This window comes from Somniosus microcephalus, chromosome 27 (assembly GCF_052327205.1).
Source record: "Somniosus microcephalus isolate GS21.2 chromosome 27, FLI_Smic_1.0, whole genome shotgun sequence".
Classification (NCBI taxonomy): domain Eukaryota; kingdom Metazoa; phylum Chordata; class Chondrichthyes; order Squaliformes; family Somniosidae; genus Somniosus; species Somniosus microcephalus.
The window spans coordinates 48,126,175-48,149,496 of record NC_141013.1 but is presented as its reverse complement, the minus strand read 5'-3'; the positions used below and the strand labels follow the sequence as shown (position 1 = coordinate 48,149,496).

General features: G+C 46.1%; 1 protein-coding gene across 1 annotated transcript in view; it reads left to right on the top strand.

Moving 5' to 3' along the window:
* lrrk1 (leucine-rich repeat kinase 1) overlaps positions 1-23,322 on the top strand; it is a 404,527-nt gene that overhangs the window by 119,763 nt on the left and 261,442 nt on the right. The window contains 2 exon segments of the mRNA XM_085968973.1: positions 1,821-2,000; positions 20,388-20,536. Of these exon segments, the coding sequence (XP_085825099.1) occupies positions 1,821-2,000; positions 20,388-20,536 (329 nt within the window).

The following is a 23,322-nucleotide window of genomic DNA, read 5'->3' as shown; positions in this document are numbered from 1 at the left end:
GTACCTGCCCCGAGAGTGTTTGATGGGACAGTGTAGAGGGAGCTTTACTCTGTATCTAACCCGCGCTGTCCCTGCCCTGGGAGTGTTTTATGGGACAGTGTAGAGGGAGCTTTACTCTGTATCTAACCCGTACTGTACCTGCCCTTGGAGTGTTTGATGGGACATTGTAGAGGGAGCTTTACTCTGTATCTAACCCGTGCTGTACCTGCCCCGAGAGTGTTTGATGGGACAGTGTAGAGGGATTTTTACTCTGTATCTAACCCATGCTGTACCTGCCCTGGGAGTGTTTGATGGGACAGTGTAGAGGGAGCTTTACTCTGTATCTAACCTGTGCTGTACATGTCCTGGGAGTGTTTGATGGGACAGTGTAGAGGGAGCTTTACTCTGTATCTAACCCATGCTGTAACTGCCCTGGGAGTGTTTAATGGGACAGTGTAGAGGGAGCTTTACTTTGTATCTAACCCATGCTGTACCTGCCCTGGGAGTTTTTGATGTGACAGTGTAGAGGGAGCTTTACTCTGGATCTAACCCGTGCAGTACCTGCCCCGAGAGCGTTTGATGGGACAGTGTCGAGTGAGCTTTACTCTGTATCTAACCCATGCTGTACCTGCCCTGGGATTGTTTGATGGGGCAGTGTAGCAAAAGCTTTACTCTGTATCTAATCCGTGCTGTACCTGCCGTGGGAGTGTTTGATGCGACAGTGTAGAGGGAGTTTTACTCTGTATCTAACCCGTGCTGTACCTGCCCTGGGATTGTTTGATGGGGCAGTGTAGCAAGAGCTTTACTCTGTGTCTAACCCGTGCCAGACCTGCTCTGGGAGTGTCTGATGAGACAGTGTAGAGAGAACTTTAGAGGGTGTTGACCTTGGATCAGTAGTCTGAGAACCTAAAAGCCCTGATTCACTGAAAACGCCCTTCATATTATTGTAGATGGTGTGGGAAGACTTCAAATTACTGTTTATGGATCTGCAGGAAACAAGTAATAAGCACAGGGTTCAGTGGTCATGGGAGACCATCATATGGTGGGCCGTGGCTCTGTGGAGCACTCCCTCTTTCTTCTCTGAGTCAGAAGGTTTATGGCCTCAATTCCCACCCCAGAGACTTGAGCACATAATCCAAGCTGAGACTCCAAGTGCAGTGCTGAGGGAGTGCTGCACTGTCGGAGGTGCCGCCTTTCAGATGAGACGTTGAACTAAGCCCTGTCTGCCCTCTAAGGTAGATGGCACTATTTCGAAAAAGAGCAGGGGAGTTCTCCCCAGTGTCCTGGAAATATTTATCCCCCAACCAACATCACTAAACCGATCACCTGGAGTTTATCACATTGCTGTTTGTGGGAGCTTGCTGTGTTCAAATTGGCTGCCACGTTTCCTACATTACAACAGTGACTACACTTCAGAAGTACTTAATTGGCTGTAAAGCACTTTGGGATGTCCTTAGGTCGTGAAAGGCGCTATATAAATTCAAGCTTGTTTGAAAGAGAAATTGAGTAAAAAGGTGACTCTTTGATCCACAGTGTGTTTGATTGTTGTGAGACTGCCATTTTTTCATACGTGGAACTATTTACCAAAAGAGCAGAGAATTAAACGTCAATGAAAAGAGAATCAGGTAAGTGTTTGAAATATAATACAGGAGCAGGGCAGGAATAGAGTAGGCAGCTTCAGTTGATGGGCTAGCACCAGGGCAGACACAATGGGCTGAATGGCCTCCTGCTGTACTTTAATTTCTATGATTTTAGAGTGAAATGGTGGATGAACTTTATTGTGCCTGTGTAGAGTCAATCATTCCATTCCATAACTGTACAAGGGTTGTGTTTTTTTATAGGTTCCAGCATCGACAAGGATCTGCTGAGCTGGATGCTTGCTGCAGCTTGTGAGCAAGGTCATCTGGGTATAGTGAGGCTCCTAGTACTGGAACACAAGGCAGAGACTGACATCTGTGGAATGAAGACACAGGACCATCCCATTATCACAGGCCAGCCCTTGTACGCAGCGATGAAGATAGGTATGTGGACAGTCACATCTCCTCCCTGGGTATCGGGGGCACAGGAGCAGCACCCCCGCCCCCCACCCCCTCCCACCCCTGCCCCCCCCGCCCCCCCCCCACTCCACGATACGCACTGCAGGCTCAGCCACTACTGATCACCTGGGATTTGGAGGGTGAAAAGATTGCCGGCAAACACTGGTGTGTGGACACCGGGTGAGCACAGGCTCAGCCTGAATGTGGGACCAATCTGTCCCGGCCTGGCCTCACACACAAACTATCGCCCGTGCGGAAGATACTTGTGGAGTTGGCAGGACAGCAGTGAAGGATTTCTGCCGATGATGTATCATGTTAGAGGTTCCTTTCTGTTACCGTATATATGGGGTTATAATCTCCGTTCACTCACAGATAATGGCCCATCGGCGGAGCATTCCCCTACCCCTGACGGCCTGTATTGCCACAGAGTATCAACCTCATTTAGACAGGTGGGGGCAGGGAATGGGGTGGGGTCTCTGGCGTGTGCCCACCTAGTTTGATGTCCCTCCAATTTCCCACCGGGCGGACGAGCAGCAAGTTATACAGCCGCCTGTGGGCTCGGTGCGCACGCAATGAAATACATCCGGCATATTCCCTGTCATTTGTGCCATATCGCTCCTAGATGATCAGGATCCCCAGCTCGTCCCAGGCATCCAGTGCTGCTATAGTGCTGGAGCGGGAATTCGAAATTGAAAAGAAAAGGGAAGCCAGGCCAGCAGATTTGAAATTTACTTCATTGTCTTCCTTCCCTCCTTCCCACCTTCCCTCCTTCCTTCCCTCTTCCCACGCTTCTTCATCTAACCCTATCAGCGTCAGCATATCCTTCTATTCCTTCCCTCCTCATGGGTTTATCTAGCTTCCCCTTAAATGCATCGGTGCTATTCACCTCAAACCACTCTATGTGGAAGCGAATTAAAAACAGAAAAAGCAGAAAATACTCAGCAGGTCAGGCAGCATCTGTGGAGAGAGAAACCAGGTTAATGAAGCGAGTTCCACATTCTAACCACTCTCTGGGTAAAGAATGTCCTCCTGAATTCCTTATTGGATTTATTAGTGACTATCTTCGATTCATGACCACTAGTTTTAAGAACATAAGAATTAGGAGCAGGAGTGGGTCCGATGGCCCCTCGAGCCTGCTCCACCATTCAATAAGATCATGGCTGATCTTCATCTCCACTTTCCCGCCCGGTCTCCATATCCCTTGGATTCCTCGAGTCCAAAAATCTATCATCTCAGCCTTGAATATACTCAACGATTGAGTCTCCACAGTCCTTTGTAGCAGAGAATTCCAAATATTCACAACCCTTAGTGAAGAAATTTCTTCTCATCTCAGTCTTAAAAGGTCGGCCCCTTATCCTGAGACTATGCCCCCTAGTTCTAGACACTCCAGCCAGGGGAAACAACCTCTCCGCATCTACCCTGTCATTCCCCCTCAGAATCTTGTATGTTTCAATGAGATCACCTCTCATTCTTCTAAACTCCAGAGAGTATCGGCCCATTCTACACAATCTCTCCTCATAGGACAACCCTCTCATCCCAGGAATCAATCTAGTGAACCTTCGTTGCACCGCCTCCAAGGCAAGTATATCCTTCCTTAGATAAAGAGACCCAAACCGTGCACAGTACTCCAGGCGTGGTCTCACCAAGGCCCTGTACAATTGTAGCAAGACTTCCTTACTCTTATACTCCAACCCCCTTGCAATAAAGGCCAACATGCCATTTGCTTTCCTAATTGCTTGCTGTACCTGCATGCTAACTCTCTGTGTTTCTTGTACTAGGACACCCAAATCTCTCTGAACACCAACATTTAATAGTTTCTCACTATTTAAAAAATATTCTGTTTTTCTATTCTTCCTACCAAAGTGAATAACCTCACATTTCCCCACATTATACTCCATCTGCCACCTTACTGCCCACTCACTTAACCTGTCTATATCCCTTTGCAGGCTCTTTGTGTCCTGCTCACAGCTAACTTTTCCACCTAGCTTTGTATCATCAGCAAACTTGGATACATTGCACTCGGTCCCTTCACCTAGGTCATTAACATATATTGCAAATAGCTGAGGCCCCAACACTGATCCTTGCGACACCCCACTAGTTACAGCCTGCCAACCTGAAAAAGATCCGTTTATCCCTACTCTCTGTTTTCTGTCCGTTAACCAATCCTCTATCCACGCTAGTACATTACCCCCAACCCCATGAGCCCTAATCTTGTGTACTAACCTATTATGTGGCACCTTATCGAAAGCCTTTTGGAAATCCAAATGCACTGCATCTACTGGTTCCTCTTTATCTACCCTGCTAGTTACATCCTCGAAAAACTCTAATAAATTTGTTAAACACTATTTACCTTTCATAAAAACTCTGCCTAACCATGTTATGATTTTCTAAGTGCCCTGATACCACTTCCTTAACAATGGATTCCAGCATTTTCGTGACAACTGATGTCAGGCTAACTGGCACCCAGAAAGTGACGGTTCCTCTGGCAAGTGCAGCCAGAGCCAAGTTCACGGCACTGTGGGTGGCTCAGCTGCACAAGGGGGGAGGAATAAGAGTGGAAGGGCAATAGTGGTAGGAGACTCAATAGTGAGGGGTGCAGACAGGTGTTTCTGTGGCCGTAGACGTGACTCCAGGATGGTATGTTGCCTCCCTGGTGCCAGGGTCAAGGATGTCACTGAACGGCTGCAGGGCATTCTGAAGGGGGAGGGCGAACAGACAGAGGTTGTGTTTCACATTGGGACCAACGACATGGGTAGAAAGAGGGATGAGGTCCTGCAACAAGAATTTCGGGAGCTAGGTAACAGATTAAAAAGCAGGACCTCAAAGGTTGTAATCTCTGGATTACTCCTGGTGCCATGTGCTAGTGAGTATAGGAATAGGAGGATAGAGCAGATGAATGCGTGGCTAAAGAGTTGGTGCAGGAGGGAGGGCTTTAGTTTCCTGGATCACTGGGTCTGCTTCTGGGGAAGGTGGGACCTGTACAAGTCGGACGGGTTGCACCTGAACCAGAACGGGACCAACATCCTTGCGGGGAGGTTTGCTAGTACTGTTGGGGGGGGGGTTTTAAACTAACTTGGCAGGGGGATGGGATACGGAGTGGAGCTATAGTAGGGGGTGATGCACAGCCAAATATAGAGGAAAAAACAAGACAGTCTGGAAGGCAGAGCAAATATGTAATGACACAAGGGAGTATGGCAAGGCTGGATGGCATTTATTTTAATGCAAGGAGTCTTGCGAGTAAGGCAGATGAATTGAAGGTGTTGATGAACACATGGGAGTACGATATTGTTGTCATCACAGAGACATGGTTGAGGGAGGGGCAGGACTGGCAGCTCAATATTCCGGGGTATAGACTCTTCTGGCGAGACAGAGGGTGGTGTAAAAGAGGAGGGGGTGTCGCAATATTAATCAAGGAGTCAATTACTGCAGTAAGGAGGGATGATATCTTAGCAGGTTCCTCTAATGAGGCCATATGGGTAGAATTTCAAAACAAAAAGGGGGCAAGCACTTTGCTGGGAGTGTACTATAGGCCCCCAAACAGTCAGGGGGAGATAGAGGAACAGATTATGTAGGCAAATCTTAGAGAAGTGTAGAAATAATAAGGTAATAATAGTAGGGGATTTCAACTTCCCCAATATTAACTGGGATAGTCAGAGTGTGAAAGGCTTAGAGGGTGCGGAATTCTTAAAGTGCATCCAGGAGAGCTTTTTGAGCCAGCATGTAGAAAGTCCGACAAGAAAGGGGGCGGTACTGGACCTAATTCTAGGGAATGTAGCCGGGCAAGTGGTAGAAGTGTCAGTAGGAGAGCATTTTGGGGACAGTGACCATAATTCGGTGAAATTTAAGGTAGTCATGGAAAAGGACAAAGATGGACCGGAAATAAAGGTTCTAAATTGGGGGAAGGCCGATTTTAATATGATAAGGCAGGATCTGGCCAAAGTGGACTGGGATCAGCTACTTGTAGGAAAATCCACATCAGAGCAGTGGGAGTCATTCAGAAAGGAAATAGTGAGAGTACAGCGCCAACATGTTCCCGTAAAGGTCAAGGGTAGAACCAACAACTCCAGGGAACCCTGGATGTCAAGGGATATACAAGAATGGATTCGGAAAAAAAGGGAGGCTTTTGGCAGATACAAAGGACTAAAAACAGTGGAAGCCCTAGAGGAGTATAGAAAGTGCAGGGCGGTACTTAAAAAAGAAATTAGGAGAGCGAAGAGGGGGCATGAAAAAACACTGGCGGGCAAAATAAAGGAAAATCCAGAGGTGTTTTATAAGTATATTAAGGGCAAGAGGATAACCAGGGAAAGAGTAGGGCCCATTAGGGACCAAAGTGGCAATCTGTGTGTAGAGCCGGAATATGTAGGTGAGGTTTTAAATGAATATTTTGCATCTGTGTTCACTATGGAGAAGGACGATGTAGGCATAGAAATCAGGCAGGGGGATTGTGAAATACTTGAACAAATTAGTATTGAGAGGGAAGAGGTACTAGCGGTTTTAACAGGCTTAAAAGTGGATAAATCTCCAGGCCCAGTATCCCAGGCTGTGTGTAAGGCAAGGGAGGAGATTGCAGGGGCTCTGACACAAATTTTCACAACCTCTCTGGCCACAGGGGAGGTGCCAAAGGACTGGAGAACAGCTAACGTAGTACCATTATTCAAGAAGGGTAGTAGGGATAAACCAGGGAATTACAGGCCAGTGAGCCTAACATCAGTGGTAGGGAAATTATTGGAAACAATTCTGAGGGACAGAATTAGCCTCCACTTGAAGAGGCAAGGATTAATTAAGGATAGTCAGCATGGCTTTGTCAGGGGGAGATCATGTCTAACCAATTTGATTGAATTTTTCGATGGGGTGACTAGGTGTGTGGATGAGGGTAGTGCAGTTGGTGTAGTCTACACGGACTTCAGTAAGGCTTTTGACAAAGTCCCGCATGGGAGACTGGTCAAGAAGGTAAGAGCCCATGGGATCCATGGCAATTTGGCACATTGGATCCAAAATTGGGTTAGTGGCTGGAGGCAGAGGGTGCTGGTCGAAGGATGTTTCTGTGACTGGTAGCCTGTGTCCAGTGATGTACTGCAGGGATCGGTGCTGGGTCCCTTGCTGTTTGTAGTGTACATTAATGATTTAGATATGAATGTAGGAGGTATGATCAGTAAGTTCGCAGATGACACGAAAATTGGTGGAGTGGTAAATAGCGAGGAGGGAAGCCTCAGGCTACAGGACGATATAGACAGGTTGGTCAGATGGGCGGAACAGTGGCAAATGGAATTTAACCCTGAAAAGTGTGAGGTGATGCATTTTGGGAGGACTAACAAGGCAAGGGAATATACAATGAATGGGAAGATCCTAGGAAGGACAGAGGATCAGAGGGACCTTGGTGTGCATGTACATAGATCCCTGAAGGCAGCAGGACGGGTAGATAAGGTGGTTAAAAAGGCATATGGGATACTTGCCTTCATTAGCCGAGGCATAGAATATAAGAGCAGGGAGGTTATGATGGAGCTGTACAAAAGGCTAGTTAGGCCACAGCTGGAATACTGTGTGCAGTTCTGGTCGCCACACTATAGGAAGGATGTGATTGCATTGGAGAGGGTGCAGAGGAGATTTACCAGGATGTTACCTGGGCTGGAGCGCTTCAGCTATGAAGAGAGACTGGACAGGCTGGGGTTGTTTTCCTTAGAGCAGAGAAGGCTGAGGGGGGACCTGATTGAGGTGTACAAAATTATGAGGGGCATAGATAGGATAGATAGAAAGAAACTTTTCCCCTTAGTAGAGGGGTCAATAACCAGGGGGCATTGTTTCAAGGTAAGGGCAGGAGGTTTAGAGGGGATTTGGGGAAAAACTTTTTCACCCAGAGGGAGGTTGGAATCTGGAACTCACTGCCTGAAAGGGTGGTAGAGGCAGGAACCCTCACAACATTCAAGAAGCATTTGGATGAGCACTTGAAACACCATAGCATACAAGGCTATGGACCAAGTGCTGGAAAATGGGATTAGAATAGACGGGGCTTGATGGCCGGTGTGGACACGATGGGCCGAAGGGCCTCTTTCTGTGCTGTATAACTCTATGACTATGGCCTGTAGTTCCCTGTTTTCTCTCTTCCTCCTTTCTTGAATAGCGGGGTTACATTTGCTACCTTCCAATCTGCTGGAACCGTTCCTGAATCTAGGGAATTTTGGAAGATCACAACCAATGCATCCACTATCTCTGCAGCCACCTCTTTTAGAACCCTAGGATGTAGGCCATCAGGTCCAGGGGATTTGTCAGCTTTTAGTCCCATTAGTTTCTCAAGTACTTTTTCTCTACTGCTATTAATTACTTTAAGTCCCTCGCTCTCATTAGCCCCTTGGTTCCCCACTATTTATGGTATGATTTTTGTGTATTGTACTGTGAAGACAGATACAAAATATTTGTTTAAAGTCTCTGCCATTTCTTTGTTCCCCAATATAATTTCTCCTGCCTCAGCCTCTAAGGGACCAACGCTTATTTTTGCTACTCTCTTCCTTTTTACATACTTGTAGAAGCTCTTACAATCTGTTTTTATATTTCTTGCTAATTTACTCTCATATTCTATTTTCTCCCTTTTTATCAATTTTTTGGTTATTCTTTGCTGGTTTCTAAAGCTCTTCCAATCCTCAGGCTTACTGCTATTCTTTGCAAGATTATAAGCCTCTTCTTTTAATCTAATACTGTCCTGAACTTCTTTAGTTAGCCACAGATAGAATCATAGAATGGTTACAGCACGGAAGGAGGCCATTCGGCCCGTCGAGCCCGTGCCGGCTCTCTGCAAGAGCACCTCAGTTAGTCCCACTCCCCCGCCCTTTCCCCGTAGCCCTGCAAATTTCTTTCCTTCAGATACTTATCCAACTTCCTTTTGAAAGCCGTGATTGAGTCTGCCTCCACCACCCTTTCAGGCAGTGCATTGCAGATCCTAACCACTCGCTGAGTAAAAAAGTTTTTTCTTACGTTGCCTTTGGTTCTTTTGCCAATCATCTTAAATCTGTGTCCTCTGATTCTCGACCCTTCTGCCAATGGGAACAGTTTCTCTTTACTCTGTCTAGACCCCTCATGATTTTGAACACTTCTATCAAATCTCCTCTCAATCTTCTCTGCTCCAAGGAGAACAACCCCAGCTTCTCCAGTCTATCAACGTAACTGAAGTCCCTCATTTCTGGAATTATTCTCGTAAATCTTTTCTGCACCTTCTGTAAGGCCTTCACATCCTTCCTAAAGTGTGGTGCCCAGAATTGGACACAGTACTCCAGTTGGGGCCGAACCAGTGTTTTATACAGGTTCATCATAATTTCCACACTGTACTCTATACCTCGGTGGCATAGTGGTTAGCACTGTTGCCTCACAGCGCCAGGGACCCGGGTTCAAATCCGGCCTCAGGTGACTGTCTGTGTGGAGTTTGCACATTCTCCCTGTGTTTGCGTGGGTTTTCTCCGGGTGCTCCGGTTTCCTCCCACAGTCCAAAGATGTGCGGGTTAGGTTGATTGGCCATGATAAAAATTGGCCCTTAGTGTTAGGTTAGGGGGGATTAAATACGTGGGGTTGCGGGGTTATGGGGATGGGGCTTGGGTGGGATGGCTGTCGGTGTAGGGACCGGGTGCTAGGGTTTGGATGATCAGCCATGATCTCGTTGAATGGCGGAGTAGGGCCGAATGGCCTACTCCTGCTCCTATCTTCTATGTTTCTATTTATGAAGCCCAGGATCCCGTAAGCCTTTTTAACTGCTTTCTCAACCTGCCCTGCCACGTTCAGCGATTTGTGCACACATACTCCCAGCTCTCTCTGTTCATGCACCCCCTTTAGGATTGTACCATTTAGTTTATATATCCTCTCCTCATTCTTTCTAACAAAATGTATTACTTCACATTTTTCTGCGTTAAATTTCATCTGCCACATGTCCGCCCATTTCACCAGCCTGTCTATGTCTTCCTGAAGTCCTATCACTCTCCTTCTCACTGTTCACTATACTTCCAAGTTTTGTGTCATCTGCAAATTTTGAAATTGTGCCCTGTGCCAAGTCCAAGTCATTAATATATTTCAAGAAAAACAGTGGTCCTAGAACCGACCCCTGGAGAACACCACTGTATACCTTCCTCCAGTCTGAAAAACAACCGTTCACCACTGCTCTCTGTTTCCTGTCACTTAGCCAATTCTGTATCCATGCTGCCACTGTCCCTTTTATTCCATGGGCTTCAGCTTTGCTGGCAAGTCTATTATGTGGCACTTTGTCGAACGCCTTTTGGAAGTCCATGTACACCACATCAACCGCAGTGCATCATCAACCCTCTCTGTTACCTCATCAAAGAACTCGATCAAGTTAGTTAAACACGATTTGCCTTTAACAAATCCGTGCTGGCTTTCCTTAATCCACACCTATCCAAGTGACTGTTAATTTTGGCGCTGATTACAGTGGATCACTTTTCAAGTGGAGTTTTTATTTCTCAATGGAATGTATATTCATGGAGAAGTTTGGAATATCTCTTTAAATGATTGCCACTGCTTTTTTACTGTCATACCTTTTAATCTAATTTCCCAATCTACCTTAGCCAACTCGCCCCCATACCTATGTAATAGGCTTTGTTTAAGTTTAAGACTCTAGTGTCGGACTTAAGAATGTCACTTTTAAACTCAATGTGAAATTCTATCATATTATGGTCAGTCTTCCTTAGCGGATCCTTTACTATAACATTACTAATTAACCTTGTCTCATTACACAAAACAAGATCTAAAATAGCCTGTTCCCTGGTTGGTTCCATGACGTATTGTTCTAGGAAACTGTCTCGAATACATTCCATGAACTCGTCTTCCAGATTTCCCTTTGGACTCCTCCACAAGTGGAAACATCTTCTCTATGTCTACCCTATCAAACTCCTTCATAATTTTAAAGATCTTTATCAAGTCACCTCTCAGCATTCTCTTTCCTGGAGAAAGGAGCCGCAGCCTGTTCAATCCTTCCTGATGGTTATAAATTCTCAGTTCTGGTATCAGCCTTGTAAACCTTGGGCCAGAAATTCAGATCGGGGGCTTGCCGCGCGTGCAAGGCCCCGATATGCACTTACCCGACGCGCTGGCCGTTGACCTCCAAGGACGCCTGGAATTCGATTTTGAAAAAGAAGAATCCCGGGCAGCGTATGACGTCACGCCGCCCAGGCGTGCAGCCAGCGCGAAGCCTGGAGCGCGCTGTGCAACTGAGACACGCCCCTTGAGGTCTCAGTTTAACAGGACACGCCCACAATGTTTCTGACAAGCTGCTATGCATTTTTACATGCAAAGCAGCAGTTTAAATAGGTTTTTGGAAGTTTTTTGAAGATTTTGGTAACTTTTATAAACTTTTAAAAATGTTTACATTATTTTGAAGAATCTGAAGTAGTTTTAAACAGAATTAAAGCAATTTAAAGACTTTTAAAAGCCCTAAAAGAATTTTTTTAATTCCATTTATTTATTTAGCAATGTCGTCGTCATACGTGTCTTCACACTGTTCCCTTTGGGGAACTGTATGAAGTGGTGGAAGGATTTATGGCCATGATTAACGCTCATTCCGTGACCGTAACCATCTTTGAACCAGCCATTAGGGCGGTTAGTCCTATGGCGGGAGGGTTTTACGGGCTCCCACAAGCTATACAAGGAGGGGGGGCCACCCACACCCACGGACGCAAATATCCCACTGGATGTCAACCCAGAATTTAGAGCCGGAGCTCCGACTCCACTTGCCGGGACTGTCTGGAGCGGGGTTCGAAACCCTACCCTGATCTGGCCCAGCGGCGGGGATCCTACCGCTATGCCAAAGGCCCAATCCGATTAGCAACGTGAAATGGCTGGAATGAGCATAATTCACGGCATTAAAAGAACTCACAATTGAACTGATGATGACCTCAGCAATCTCCTCAAGGAGGTGGAGGCGCAGCGCCTGCTCATCATTGGTAATGAGAAGTCAAAGGCGCCGAAAAAAGGGCAGATGATAGCTTGGTCTTTCAAGTGGCAGCATAGGGCTCCAGTCACGGGGAGGGAAAAGGCGCAGGAAACGTATGGGTGTCACCTTTTGTGCGGAGTGGGCCTTTTGCGTAGCAGTAAGCATCCCCGCCGCTGGGCCAGAAGGAGTAGGGTTTCGAACCCCACTCCAGACAGTCCCGGCAAGTGGAGTCGGAGCTCCAACTATAAATTCTGGGTGGACATCCAGCGGGATACTTGCATCCGTGGGTGTGGGTGGCCCCCCCCCCCTCAGATGGGTTGTGGGAGCCCGTAAAACCCTCACGCCATAGGACTAACCACCCTAATGGCTGGTTCAAAGATGGTTACGGTCACGGAATGAGCGTTAATCATGGCCATAAATCCTTCCACCACTTCATACAGTTCCCGAAAGGGAACAGTGTGAGGATACGTACGATGATGACCTCTTGCGCAATGCACCTCCTTGGACCCTCAGTCGCAGATGCGAGGGGGCAAATCGTGCAATTGTTAAATTTTTCATTTTATTGACATGTAAAATGTTGGCCCAGTAATTCCCTTCCAAATGCGCGAGTACGGTCGGGGTACTTACACGTCTGGCCGGTGGAAATGCCGGTTTTCAGCATGCACAGCGCATGCGGGGAAAACCGGCATTTCCTGTCCTCTGAACGAAGGGGTTCAGAGGCAGAACGCGTGCGACTGCACAGGCAGCACGTGCGCAGTAAAATTCGCCGCTTTCATTCATGCTTTCAGTGAGGTCAAGTCCTTACAACTTACACATGAAAAAAGCATGGGTACAGTTGCTCCAGAGGCTGCGGAGGAAGATATTTCTTATCGTGGAGCTTCTGAAAGTATGTATGTCTGTATATATTCCTTTGCGTGTTATGTATATATTCCTTTACTTATGTGTATGAATATTATTTAATTATGACTTTCAGAGAAAGTAACTTATTGGAAAATCATAATTAAAAACATACATTCATACACATAAGTAAAGGAATATAAAACATACATACATATACGTAAAGGAATATATGCGGACATACATACATAATTACTTATTACTGATGAAAAGTTTCTTTCTTAAAAGTGCTGGAAATGTTACATTACTCATTTTAGAACACTCATTTTCACATTCAATTCACACAGCCACAATTGCTCCTTCTACCTACCGTTCTGAAAACCCGTTTTAAAAAAAAAATTTAAACTTTAAAACTTACTTAAAATTTCTTAAAATAACTTCCCTCCCTTTCCCAAACAAAAATATTGCCTTTCAGAAGCTCCACGATAAAATATATCTTCCTCCGCAGCCTTGGAACAACTTTACACATGCTTTTTTCAAGTGTAACTTGTAAGGACTTACCCTCACTGAATCCATGAATGAAATCGACGAAGTTCACTGCGCAAGCGCTGCCTGTGCAGTCGCACGCGCTGTGCCTCTGAACCCCTTCGTTCAGAGGACTGGAAATGCCGGCGTTCCCCGCATGCGCTGTGCATGCTGAACGCCAGCATTTCCACCGGCCAGATGCGTGAGTACCCAGACCGTACTCACGCATTTGGACCCGAATTTCTGGCCCCTTGTTTGCACCTTCTCCAGTGCCTCGATATCCTTTTTGTAATATGGAGACTGGAACTGTGCACAATGCTCCAAGTGCAGTCTAACCAAGGTTCTATACAAGTTTAACATAACTTCTCTGCTTTTCAATTCCATTCGTTTAGAAATGAACCCCAGTGCTTTGTTTTCATTTTTTATGGCCTCATTAACCTATGTCGCTACTTTTAGTGATTTGTGTATCTGGACCCCTAGATCCCTTTGCTCCTTATTCCTCCTACCAACGTGTACCATCTCTACGTTGAAATTAATGTGCCCATTATAAAGTTTATTGACGTCCTCTTGTGTTTTGTCACAATCATCCTTTGTATTAACTACACCCATCCCCCATTTGGTGTTGTTCGCAACTTTTGAAATTGAGCTTCCGATTCCCGAGTCCAAATGGTCCCAGCACCAATCCCTGTGGAACAGTACTTCCCACCTTTTGCCAGTCTGTGTAACTATCTTTAACACCTACTTTCTGTTGCCTGTTTTGTAGCCAGCTTGCTATCCATTCTGCCACTTGTCCCCTGACTCCACATGCTCTGACCTCAGCCATGAGTTTACTATGCTGTACCTTATCGAAGGTCTTTTGAAAATCGAAGTGTATTTGGACATTACCCTTGTCTACTCTTTCTGTTATTTCTTCAAAAAATTCTATAAATTTGGTGAAGCATGACCTCTTTTGGAATCCGTGCTGACTTCTCTTTATTATATTTTCGGTTTCTAGATGTTTTTCTATTCTGAGTAAGGATTCCATTACCTTTCCTACCACTGATATTACACTAACTGGTCTGTTCTATCTCTCTTTTTAAATATAGAAACATAGAAACATAGAAGATAGGAGCATGAGTAGGCCATTCGGCCCCTCGAGCCTGCTCCGCCATTCAATGAGATCATGGCTGATCATCCAAATTCAGTACCCTGTCCCTGCCTTCTCCTCATATCCCTTGATCCCTTTAGCCTTAAGAAATATATCCAACTCTTTCTTGAATATATTTAATGAGTTGGCCTCCACCGCCCTCTGTGGCAGAGAATTCCACAGGTTCACCACTCTCTGGGTGAAGAAGTTCCTCCTCATTTCAGTCCTAAATGGCTTACCCCTTATCCTTAGACTATGACCCCTGGTTCTGGACTCCCCGGCCATCCGAAACATCCTTCCTGCATCTAGTCTGTCCAGGCCTGACAGAATTTTATAGGCTTCGATGAGATCCCCTCTCAATCTTCTAAACTCCAGTGAGTATAAGCCCAATCGACACAATCTCTCCTCATACGTCATTCCTGCCATCCCAGGTAACAGCCTGGTGACTTCACATTAGGAATAGGAATCAAATCAGCTGTCCGCCAGTCCTCTGAAACTGTTGCCTTTTTTAATGAATTATATATATGTTATAGTGCCTCTGCTATCTCTTCCTTTGCTGCTTTTAATATGCACAGATGTAGTCCATCTGGACCGGGGGCTTTATCCTCTCTCAGTTTGATTAGTTTATCCACTATCTCCCTCCTTTCTATCTTATGCACCATTTCACACCTCAGAATGTCCCAAAGCGCTTTACAGCCAATGAAGTATTTTTGAAGTGTAGTCACTGTTGTAATGTAGGAAATGCGGCAGCCAACTTGCGCACAGCAAGCTCCCACAAACAGCAATGTGAAAATGAGCAGATAATCTGTTTTTGTTATGTTGATTGAGGGATAACTCCCCTACTCTTCCTTGAAATAGCGCTTTGCGATCTTTTACGTCCACCTGAGAGAGCAGACAGGGCCTCGGTTTAACGTCTCATCCGAAAGATGGCACCTCCGACAGTGCTGCACTCCCTCAGCACTGCACTGGAGTGTCAGCCTAGCTTTGTGTGCTCAAGTACCAGGAGTGGGAGTTGAACCCACAACCTTCTGACTCAGAGGCGAGTGTGAAGAGAAAAAGATTGGTGAAGTCAAGCGTAGGTCCCTTGCAGTCAGAATCAGGGGAATTTATAATGGGAAACAAAGAAATGGCAGACCAACTAAATACATACTTTGGTTCTGTCTTCACAAAGGAGGACACAAATAACCTCCCCGAGATGCCGGGGAACATAGGGTCTGATGAAAGGGTGGAACTGAAAGAAATCAGTATTTGTAGGGAAATGGTGTTAGGAAAATTGATGGGACTGAAGGCCGATAAATCCCCAGGGCCTGATAATCTACATCCCAGGGTACTGAAGGAAGTGGCCCTAGAGATAGTAGATGCATTGCTGGTCATCTTCCAGAACTCGATAGACTCTGGAACAGTACCCATGGATTGGAGGGTAGCTAATGTTACCCCACTATTCAAAAAAGGTGGTAGAGAAAAAGCGGGGAATTATAGACTGGTGAGCCTGGGGTAGTGGGGAAAATGCTAGAGTCTATTATAAAAGATGTAATAGCAGAGCACTTGACAAGTAGTGACAGGATTGGACAAAGTCAACATGGATTTATGAAAGGTAAATCATGCTTGACTAATCTACTGGAATTTTTTGAGGATGTAACTGGTAAAATAGGTAAGGGAGAACCAGTGGATGTGGTGTATTTGGACTTTCAGAAGGCTTTCGATAAGGTCCTGCATAAGAGATTAGCGTGCAAAATTAAGGCACATGGGGTTGGGGGCAAGGTATTGACTTGGATAGAGAACTGGTTGGCGGACAGAAAGCAAAGAGTTGGAATAAACGGGTCATTTTCCGAGTGGCAGGCAGTGACTAGTGGGGTACCGCAAGGATCGGTCCTACGACCCCAGCTGTTCACAATATATATTAATGATCTGGACGAGGGAATTGGATGTAGTTCTCCAAATTTGCAGACGACACAAAGCTGGGTGGGAGGGTATGCTGTGAGGAGGATGCCGTGAAACTCCAGTACGATTTGGACAGGTTGGGTGATTGGGCAGAAATATGGCAAATGCACTATAATGTGGATAAATGTGAGGTTATCCACTTTGGTGGCAAAAACAGGAAGGCAGATTATTATTTGAATGGCAATAGATTGGGAGAAGGGGAAGTGCAAAGAGACCTGGGTGTTCTTGTGCACCAGTCGCTGAAGGTAAGCATGCAGGTGCAGCAGGCGGTTAAGAAGGCAAATGGTATGTTGGCCTTCGTAGCAAGAGGGTTCGAGTACAGGAACAAGGATGTCTTGCTACAGTTGTACAGGGCCTTGGTGAGACTGCACCTTGAGTATTGTGTGCAGTTTTGGTCGCCTTACCTGAGGAAGGACGTTCTTGCCATGGAATGAGTGCAGCGAAGATTCACCAGGCTGATGCCTGGGATGGCAGGAATGACGTATGAGGAGAGATTGTGTCGATTGGGCTTATACTCACTGGAGTTTAGAAGATTGAGAGGGGATCTCATCAAAACCTATAAAATTCTGTCAGGTCTGGACAGACTAGATGCAGGAAGGATGTTTCTGATGGCTGGGGAGTCCAGAACCAGGGGTCATAGTCTAAGGATAAGGGGTAAGCCATTTAGGACAGAGATGAGGAGGAATTTCTTCACCCAGAGAGTGGTGAACCTGTGGAATTCTCTGCCACAGAGGGCGGTGGAGGCCAGTTCATTAAATATATTCAAGAAAGAGTTGGATATATTTCTTAAGGCTAAAGGGATCAAGGGATATGGGGAGAAGGCAGGGACAGGGTACTGAATTTGGATGATCAGCCATGATCTCATTGAATGGCGGAGCAGGCTCGAAGGGCCGAATGGCCTACTCCTGCTCCTATCTTCTATGTTTCTATGTTTCTATGTTTCTATGTGCTGCCCACTGAGCCACGGCTGACACATGCCCACCATGGCAGTTTCCCTGGTAAATACAGAGGCAAAGTTATTATTTAATATGGCCCAGAAATTCCCTACTTTAGCACCACCCGTTTGCGCCGCTATCCTGGCGGAAAATGGCGGCCGCCACTCTAACGCCCTTCTCTGGTACGGAACTCGAAAGCTACCATTCGGTGAGGGCCTTAACGCTGCCGACAGCAAATGATCAGAGAGTGACTTCAATTGGCATGGAACGCCGACTTAAGGTCACGCTCTGCGACCTTCAACCTCAGCACTGAGTTCAGTGCTGGGTCCTGAGCTTGCTCTGAAAAGCGAACGTTCAGCAGACTGACAGAGGCACTGTCAGCACTTCTTAAAGGGAGGCAGGCCCCTGAGAAGACAGAAAATGCTGGAAATACTCGGCAGGTCAGGCAGCATCCATGGAGTTCACGTCTCGGGTCAGGATGCTGCCTGACCACCTGAGTATTTCCAGCATTTTATGCTTTTATTTCAGATTTACATCAATCGCTCGCAGAGGGAAGAGGAAGACATCAGAAGAGGTCAATAATTAGGGGGCATAGATTTAAGGTAATTGGTAGAAGGATTAGAGGGGAGTTGAGGAGAACTTTTTTCACCCAGAGGGTTGTGGGGGTCTGGAACTCACTGCCTGAAAGGGTGGTAGAGGCAGAGACCCTCATCATATTTAAAAAGCACTTGGATATGCACTTGAAGTGCCGTAACCTACAAGGCCACGGACCAAGTGCTGGAAAGTGGGATTAGGCTGGGTAGCTCTTTTTTGGCCGGCGCAGACACGATGGGCCGAATGGCTTCCTTCTGTGCCGTAAATTTCTATGATTCTATGAAGAGAAGGAAGCAGAAGTAAGTATGCAACCCAGACAGCCCCTTTCTGGCCGGGCTACAGTGAACACAAACCCAATTCCCCTTTCAACATTAGTCCCACACCTTACCTTCTTCTGTTACTGACCTTCACAGTGTCCTCTTGGCCTCGATGCTGAAATAAAAGCCACCACAAAGCAAACTTTCCAAACCAACTTTACACATCTATCCATCCAATATGGCATCAGGAAATCAACTCATCGCCCTTACGCATTCCCTTAGCGAGTGTCTTGTGTGTGCCTTTGCCTATCCTACTGATGTCATGCAGTGCTGCCCCAGTGGTTGCAGCATGGCTGGTGGAAGGGTGCTGACTTTCAGGGGGGGCCACTGCAGATGGCCTTGTTGGTCGACCTTGAGGTGCTGGTGGCTGGGAGTTGTTATATCTCAAAAGTTTAATAACCTTGCTTGTATAACAATGAAAAGAGTACGCAGGAGACAGAGTTCAGTTCACAGCCACCACTTTCCAGAATCTTCTCAACTCAATGCACTCTATTTCCCATCGTGCATTGCACATTCCAACTACGGTAAGCTATGTGGGACAATTCAAATACAACATTCAAAATACACAACAGGAGTGTCAAATCGAGTTACGGTGTTTCTTCTTCTTCCTCTTCCTCCTCCTACTGCATTTCTTGTGTGAAATGAGGAAGGCACAAGAGTGGAGTTATGGTGAGGGGAGGGCGGGAAAGCACGAGGTGCATGCGAGAAGAAGGCTAACATATGAGGATACCAGCATCTTATATCCTTTCAGCCCCACTGCTGGCCAAGGGCTGAGCCATGCCCCTGCCAAGAATGGCCAGCACCGTCTCCTCCAAGAGGGTGAAACGAGGAATGGGAGATGTGCCTTGTGTTTGGTACAGATTGTTGGTAGGTGAATGACTGGAAGGGGAGGGGAGGGGAGTCATGCATTGTGCAGTGTGTGAGGCTAGTAATGCAGTTGACAGGAGTCAGCTTTTGAAGATGCATTCAGTGATCTTGATCATTCACTGGTCTAAGGTCATGAAGCTTCTTTGGGCATTGGAGCCAGGTGGTGGGGGTGACACTGCTGGCAGTGAGGGCCTCGGTGATCTGGTCCCACATCATTCTTTCTGGAGGGCCTCCTGGCCCCTGTGGGTAGAGGGCCAATCTTGCAGTGTTGACCCCCTGCACAAAGCTGGAGCGCTGTGTGCGAGACCCTGGGAGCCCCTTCCCTGGCTTGCTGAGCCACTTGTGTTCATGCTGAAGTACTTTTAGCATTTTTTGAGGTTCGGAAGGGAATTCAGCTTTAAGAGCTGAAGGCTTCATTTGGGAATTCTTTTTAATGTTAATTTTTTTCAGAAGGCAGTTGAGCTGTAAGGGCTGAAAACTGTCTGTTTTTACATGATTTTTATATTTTTCATTTTAGAAGGCAGTTCCCCTTTAAGGGACCGAACTGCTTTCTGAAATGACAGCCTTGCTTTAAGAGAAGGCTGTTCTTGCTGCGATGATGCTACGGCCACGCTACATTGGGGCCTCCTGCCGGGACTAACGGCACGTGAGCGGCGTTGCATGGTAAGTTTAGCGCTGGGCGAATGTTAGCCACTAGCGCCCATTTACTGGTTCTGCCAGCACCACCATTTCCGGCAGCCGTTAGCACTGGCCCGCGGTGGCACTGGCAGGTTTGTAACGATATCCAATTTCTAGACCAATGTTTCTGCTATTTCGCTGTCATTATCTGTGAGTTTATTGTGTGTATCCCTTAGTGGCCCGATCCCTATCCTGGCTTTTCTTTTGTTACTTATGTGTTGAGGAATACTTTCTTTTTATATTCCTTGATAATTTAATTTTGTCGTTTCTCTTTGCCTTTCTAATTTGATTTCTTTCCTAACCTTTTTGTATTCCCTTTTGTCATTCTCTCCTTTGTTGTCTGTGTATTTAGTGATTGCCTTTTCTTTAGTTTCAGCTTTTCTCTTTATTCATCCACAGTGTGTCATTATTGGTTCGTTTGTTCTTGTTTTTCAGCGGATTATATTTCTCCTGAATTCTATTGATCACCATTTTAAATATTTCCCACTGCTGCTCAATCTCTTTGTCTATATTGTTTTCCATTTTTTTTCCAGTCAGCCTATTAGTTTGTACAATAAATCGTTACGGTTTATGGAGAGTTTCTCAGTAAACGGTTACGGTTTTAACACAGTCGGTTTCTCTCTGTTCCAGGGAATGAAGAGATTGCAGGATTCCTCCTGGATAATGGAGCCCGTTTCTCATCTTATATTTTACTGGATCACCCAGAGCTCAGCAAACAGCTCCTGAGAAAACACTTTGCAGAACCAAGTAGCCAGTATGAAGGCTCTGATAGACAAACAGTGAGTAAACCTTTCTACCTAATATTAACTGACGGCAGCAAAATAGAAAACTAAATGTTCGCTGTGTTTTCTGATCAGTAATTGGCAGCGGGTAACTGAGGCATGAATGGGTGATGTCATCCGCTCTTGAACTTTGACCTTTTGATTAAGGAGAATCTGATCAAATCTGACAAAATGTATTGATTAGCCATTGGTTTGGTTTCAGACATATTTTGGACAGTTCTGCAGTGTCTGTGTTCTGCCCCTAGAGGTCACTGATGGACTGAGTAAAGGCTGCACAATAACTACATCCCATTGCAGCAAATCAGCGTTACAAACTTTATCAGCTCAGCACCTGCCGGGTGTGAGAGAGAGAGAGAGAGGGAGAGGGAGAGGGGGAGAGGGAGAGGGAGGGGGTGGGAGAGATTCCAAGCCTTGGGGAAACCCGGCCAGCCAGCCTTAAATTCAAATAGCTCCCAACAGCTGAGGGTCGAGCTTCAGCATGGTCCATGGATCCGCCTCTCCAGAGCTGGTCACTCGTTTCCCTAACCCGCCGCGGTTAAACTGGAAGTAGGCGTGTTCCAGGCGGGGTTGGGGTCGGGTTTCATATTTTTCCCGATTTAACCCGCCCTCCTCCGACCCTCTCTCTCCCATCGTGGGAGGGTTAAAATTCCCCCTAAGGAATCTGGTCATGTATCCCATTTATATGGGTCGTTTGTTTGTTGCATTTCCCTACCTAACAACACTGACCGCCCTTTCGAAGTAACTCATTGGCTGTGAAAGGTGTTGGAACATCTTGAAGACTTGTTCCCCCTTATCAAGAAGAATCTCTTGAAGTCTTCAAACGGAACCTGATTCTATTACATCTTGTACAAAACTGCAGTGAAGATCTTCAGATCACGATTCACCCCATCTCACCTATCGTTATGCTGCTGTTACATTTAGCAGTTTGCTGTAAAACCTGTAATTTTTGAAGATGATAATATCTGGCTGCAGGGAGTGTTGTGCCTGCTGCGTTTGCTCTCCTACAGACTCTGGCAGCCCCACAATCCTGTGTAGGATATTGCAGGTTACGGTATTCTTCACCTCTTGCAGGCCTGTTCAATGAAGACTGCTCCTCCTGGGCTAATCCTCCAAATCATCCAGCTGTTATCAGCCACCATTCGCTTTCTCTTTCAGCACATTGTGGTACTGTCTTTACTTCCGATTCCTGAGTCCAAATTGTTTATGTAAATTGCACAGGATTACATCGGATATACGGCACAGAAACAGGCCATTCGGCCCAACTGGGCCGTGCCGGTGTTTATGCTCCACTCGAGCCTCCTCCCGTCTTTCCTCATCTAACGCTATCAGCGTAACCCTCTATTCCCTTCTCCCTCATACTTATCTAACCGCCCCTTAAATACATCTATACTATTCGCTTCAACCACTCCCTGTGGCAGCGAGTTCCACATTCTCACCACTCTCTGGGTAAAGACGTTTCTTCTGAATTCCCTATTTGATTTCTTGGTGACTATCTTATATTGATGGCCTCTAGTTATGCTCTTCCCCACAAGTGGAAACATTCTCTCTGTATCTACGCAATAAAAACCTTTCATAATTTTAGAGATCTCTATTAGGTCACCCCTTTCAAGAGAAAAGAGACCCAGCCTGTTCATCCTTTCCTGATATGTATACCCTCGCATTTCTGGTATCATCCTTGTAAATCTTCTCTGCACCCTCTCCAGTGCCTCTATATCCTTGTTATAACATGGCGACCAGAACTGTACACAGTACTCCAAGTGTGGTCTAACCAAGGTTCGATACAGGTTTGGCATAACTTCCCTACTTTTCAATTCAATCCCTCTAGAAATAAACCCTAGTGCCTGGTTTGCTTTTTTTATGGCCTTGTTAACCTGTGTCGCTACTTTTAGTGATTTGTGTATTTGTACTCCGAGATCCCTTTGCTTCTCTACCCCACCCAGACTCGCACCCTCCAAGTAATCAGTGACCTCCCTATTCTTCCTACCAAAATGTAATACCTCACATGTATGTGTTGAACTTCATTTGCCAATTCTGTGCCCTTTCGGCAAGTTTGTTAATGTCCTCCTGTAATTTGTTGCAGTCCTCCTCAGTACTGACTATCCCCCCCCCCCAATTTGGGGTCATTCGCAAATTTAAAAATTGTGTTTTTTATTCCAAAGTCCAAATCATTAATGTAAATTGTGAACAGCAGTGGTCCCAGCACTGATCCTTGTGGAACACCACCACCCACCTTCCGCCACTGTGAATCGCTACCCTTTACTCCCACTCTCTGCTTTCTGTCCTGAAGCCAGCTAGCTATCCATTCTGCTACTTGTCCCCTGACTCCACATTTCTCTGACCTTATACGAACATACGAATTAGGAGCAGGAGTCGGCCACTCGGCCCCTCGAGCCTGCTCCTCCATTCAATAAGATCATGGCTGATCTGATTACTCCACATTCCCGCCTACCCCCAATAACCTTTCACCCCCTTGCTTATCAAGAATCTCTCTACCTCTGCCTTAAAAATATTCAAAGACTCTGCTTCCACTGCCCTCTGAGGAAGACAGTTCCAAAGACTCACGACCCTCTGTGGAAAAAAAAATTCTCCTCATCTCTGTCTATTATGTGGTACCTTATCGAAGGCCTTTTGAAAATGTAGATAATTACATCTACTACATTACCCTTGTCTACTCTGTCTTCAAAAAATTTATTGAGGTTGGTCATGCAAGGCTTTCCTTTTGAATTCCATGTTGACCATTGGTTTTTTTGGTTTCTAGATGTTCTTCTATTTTCTCCTTTAGT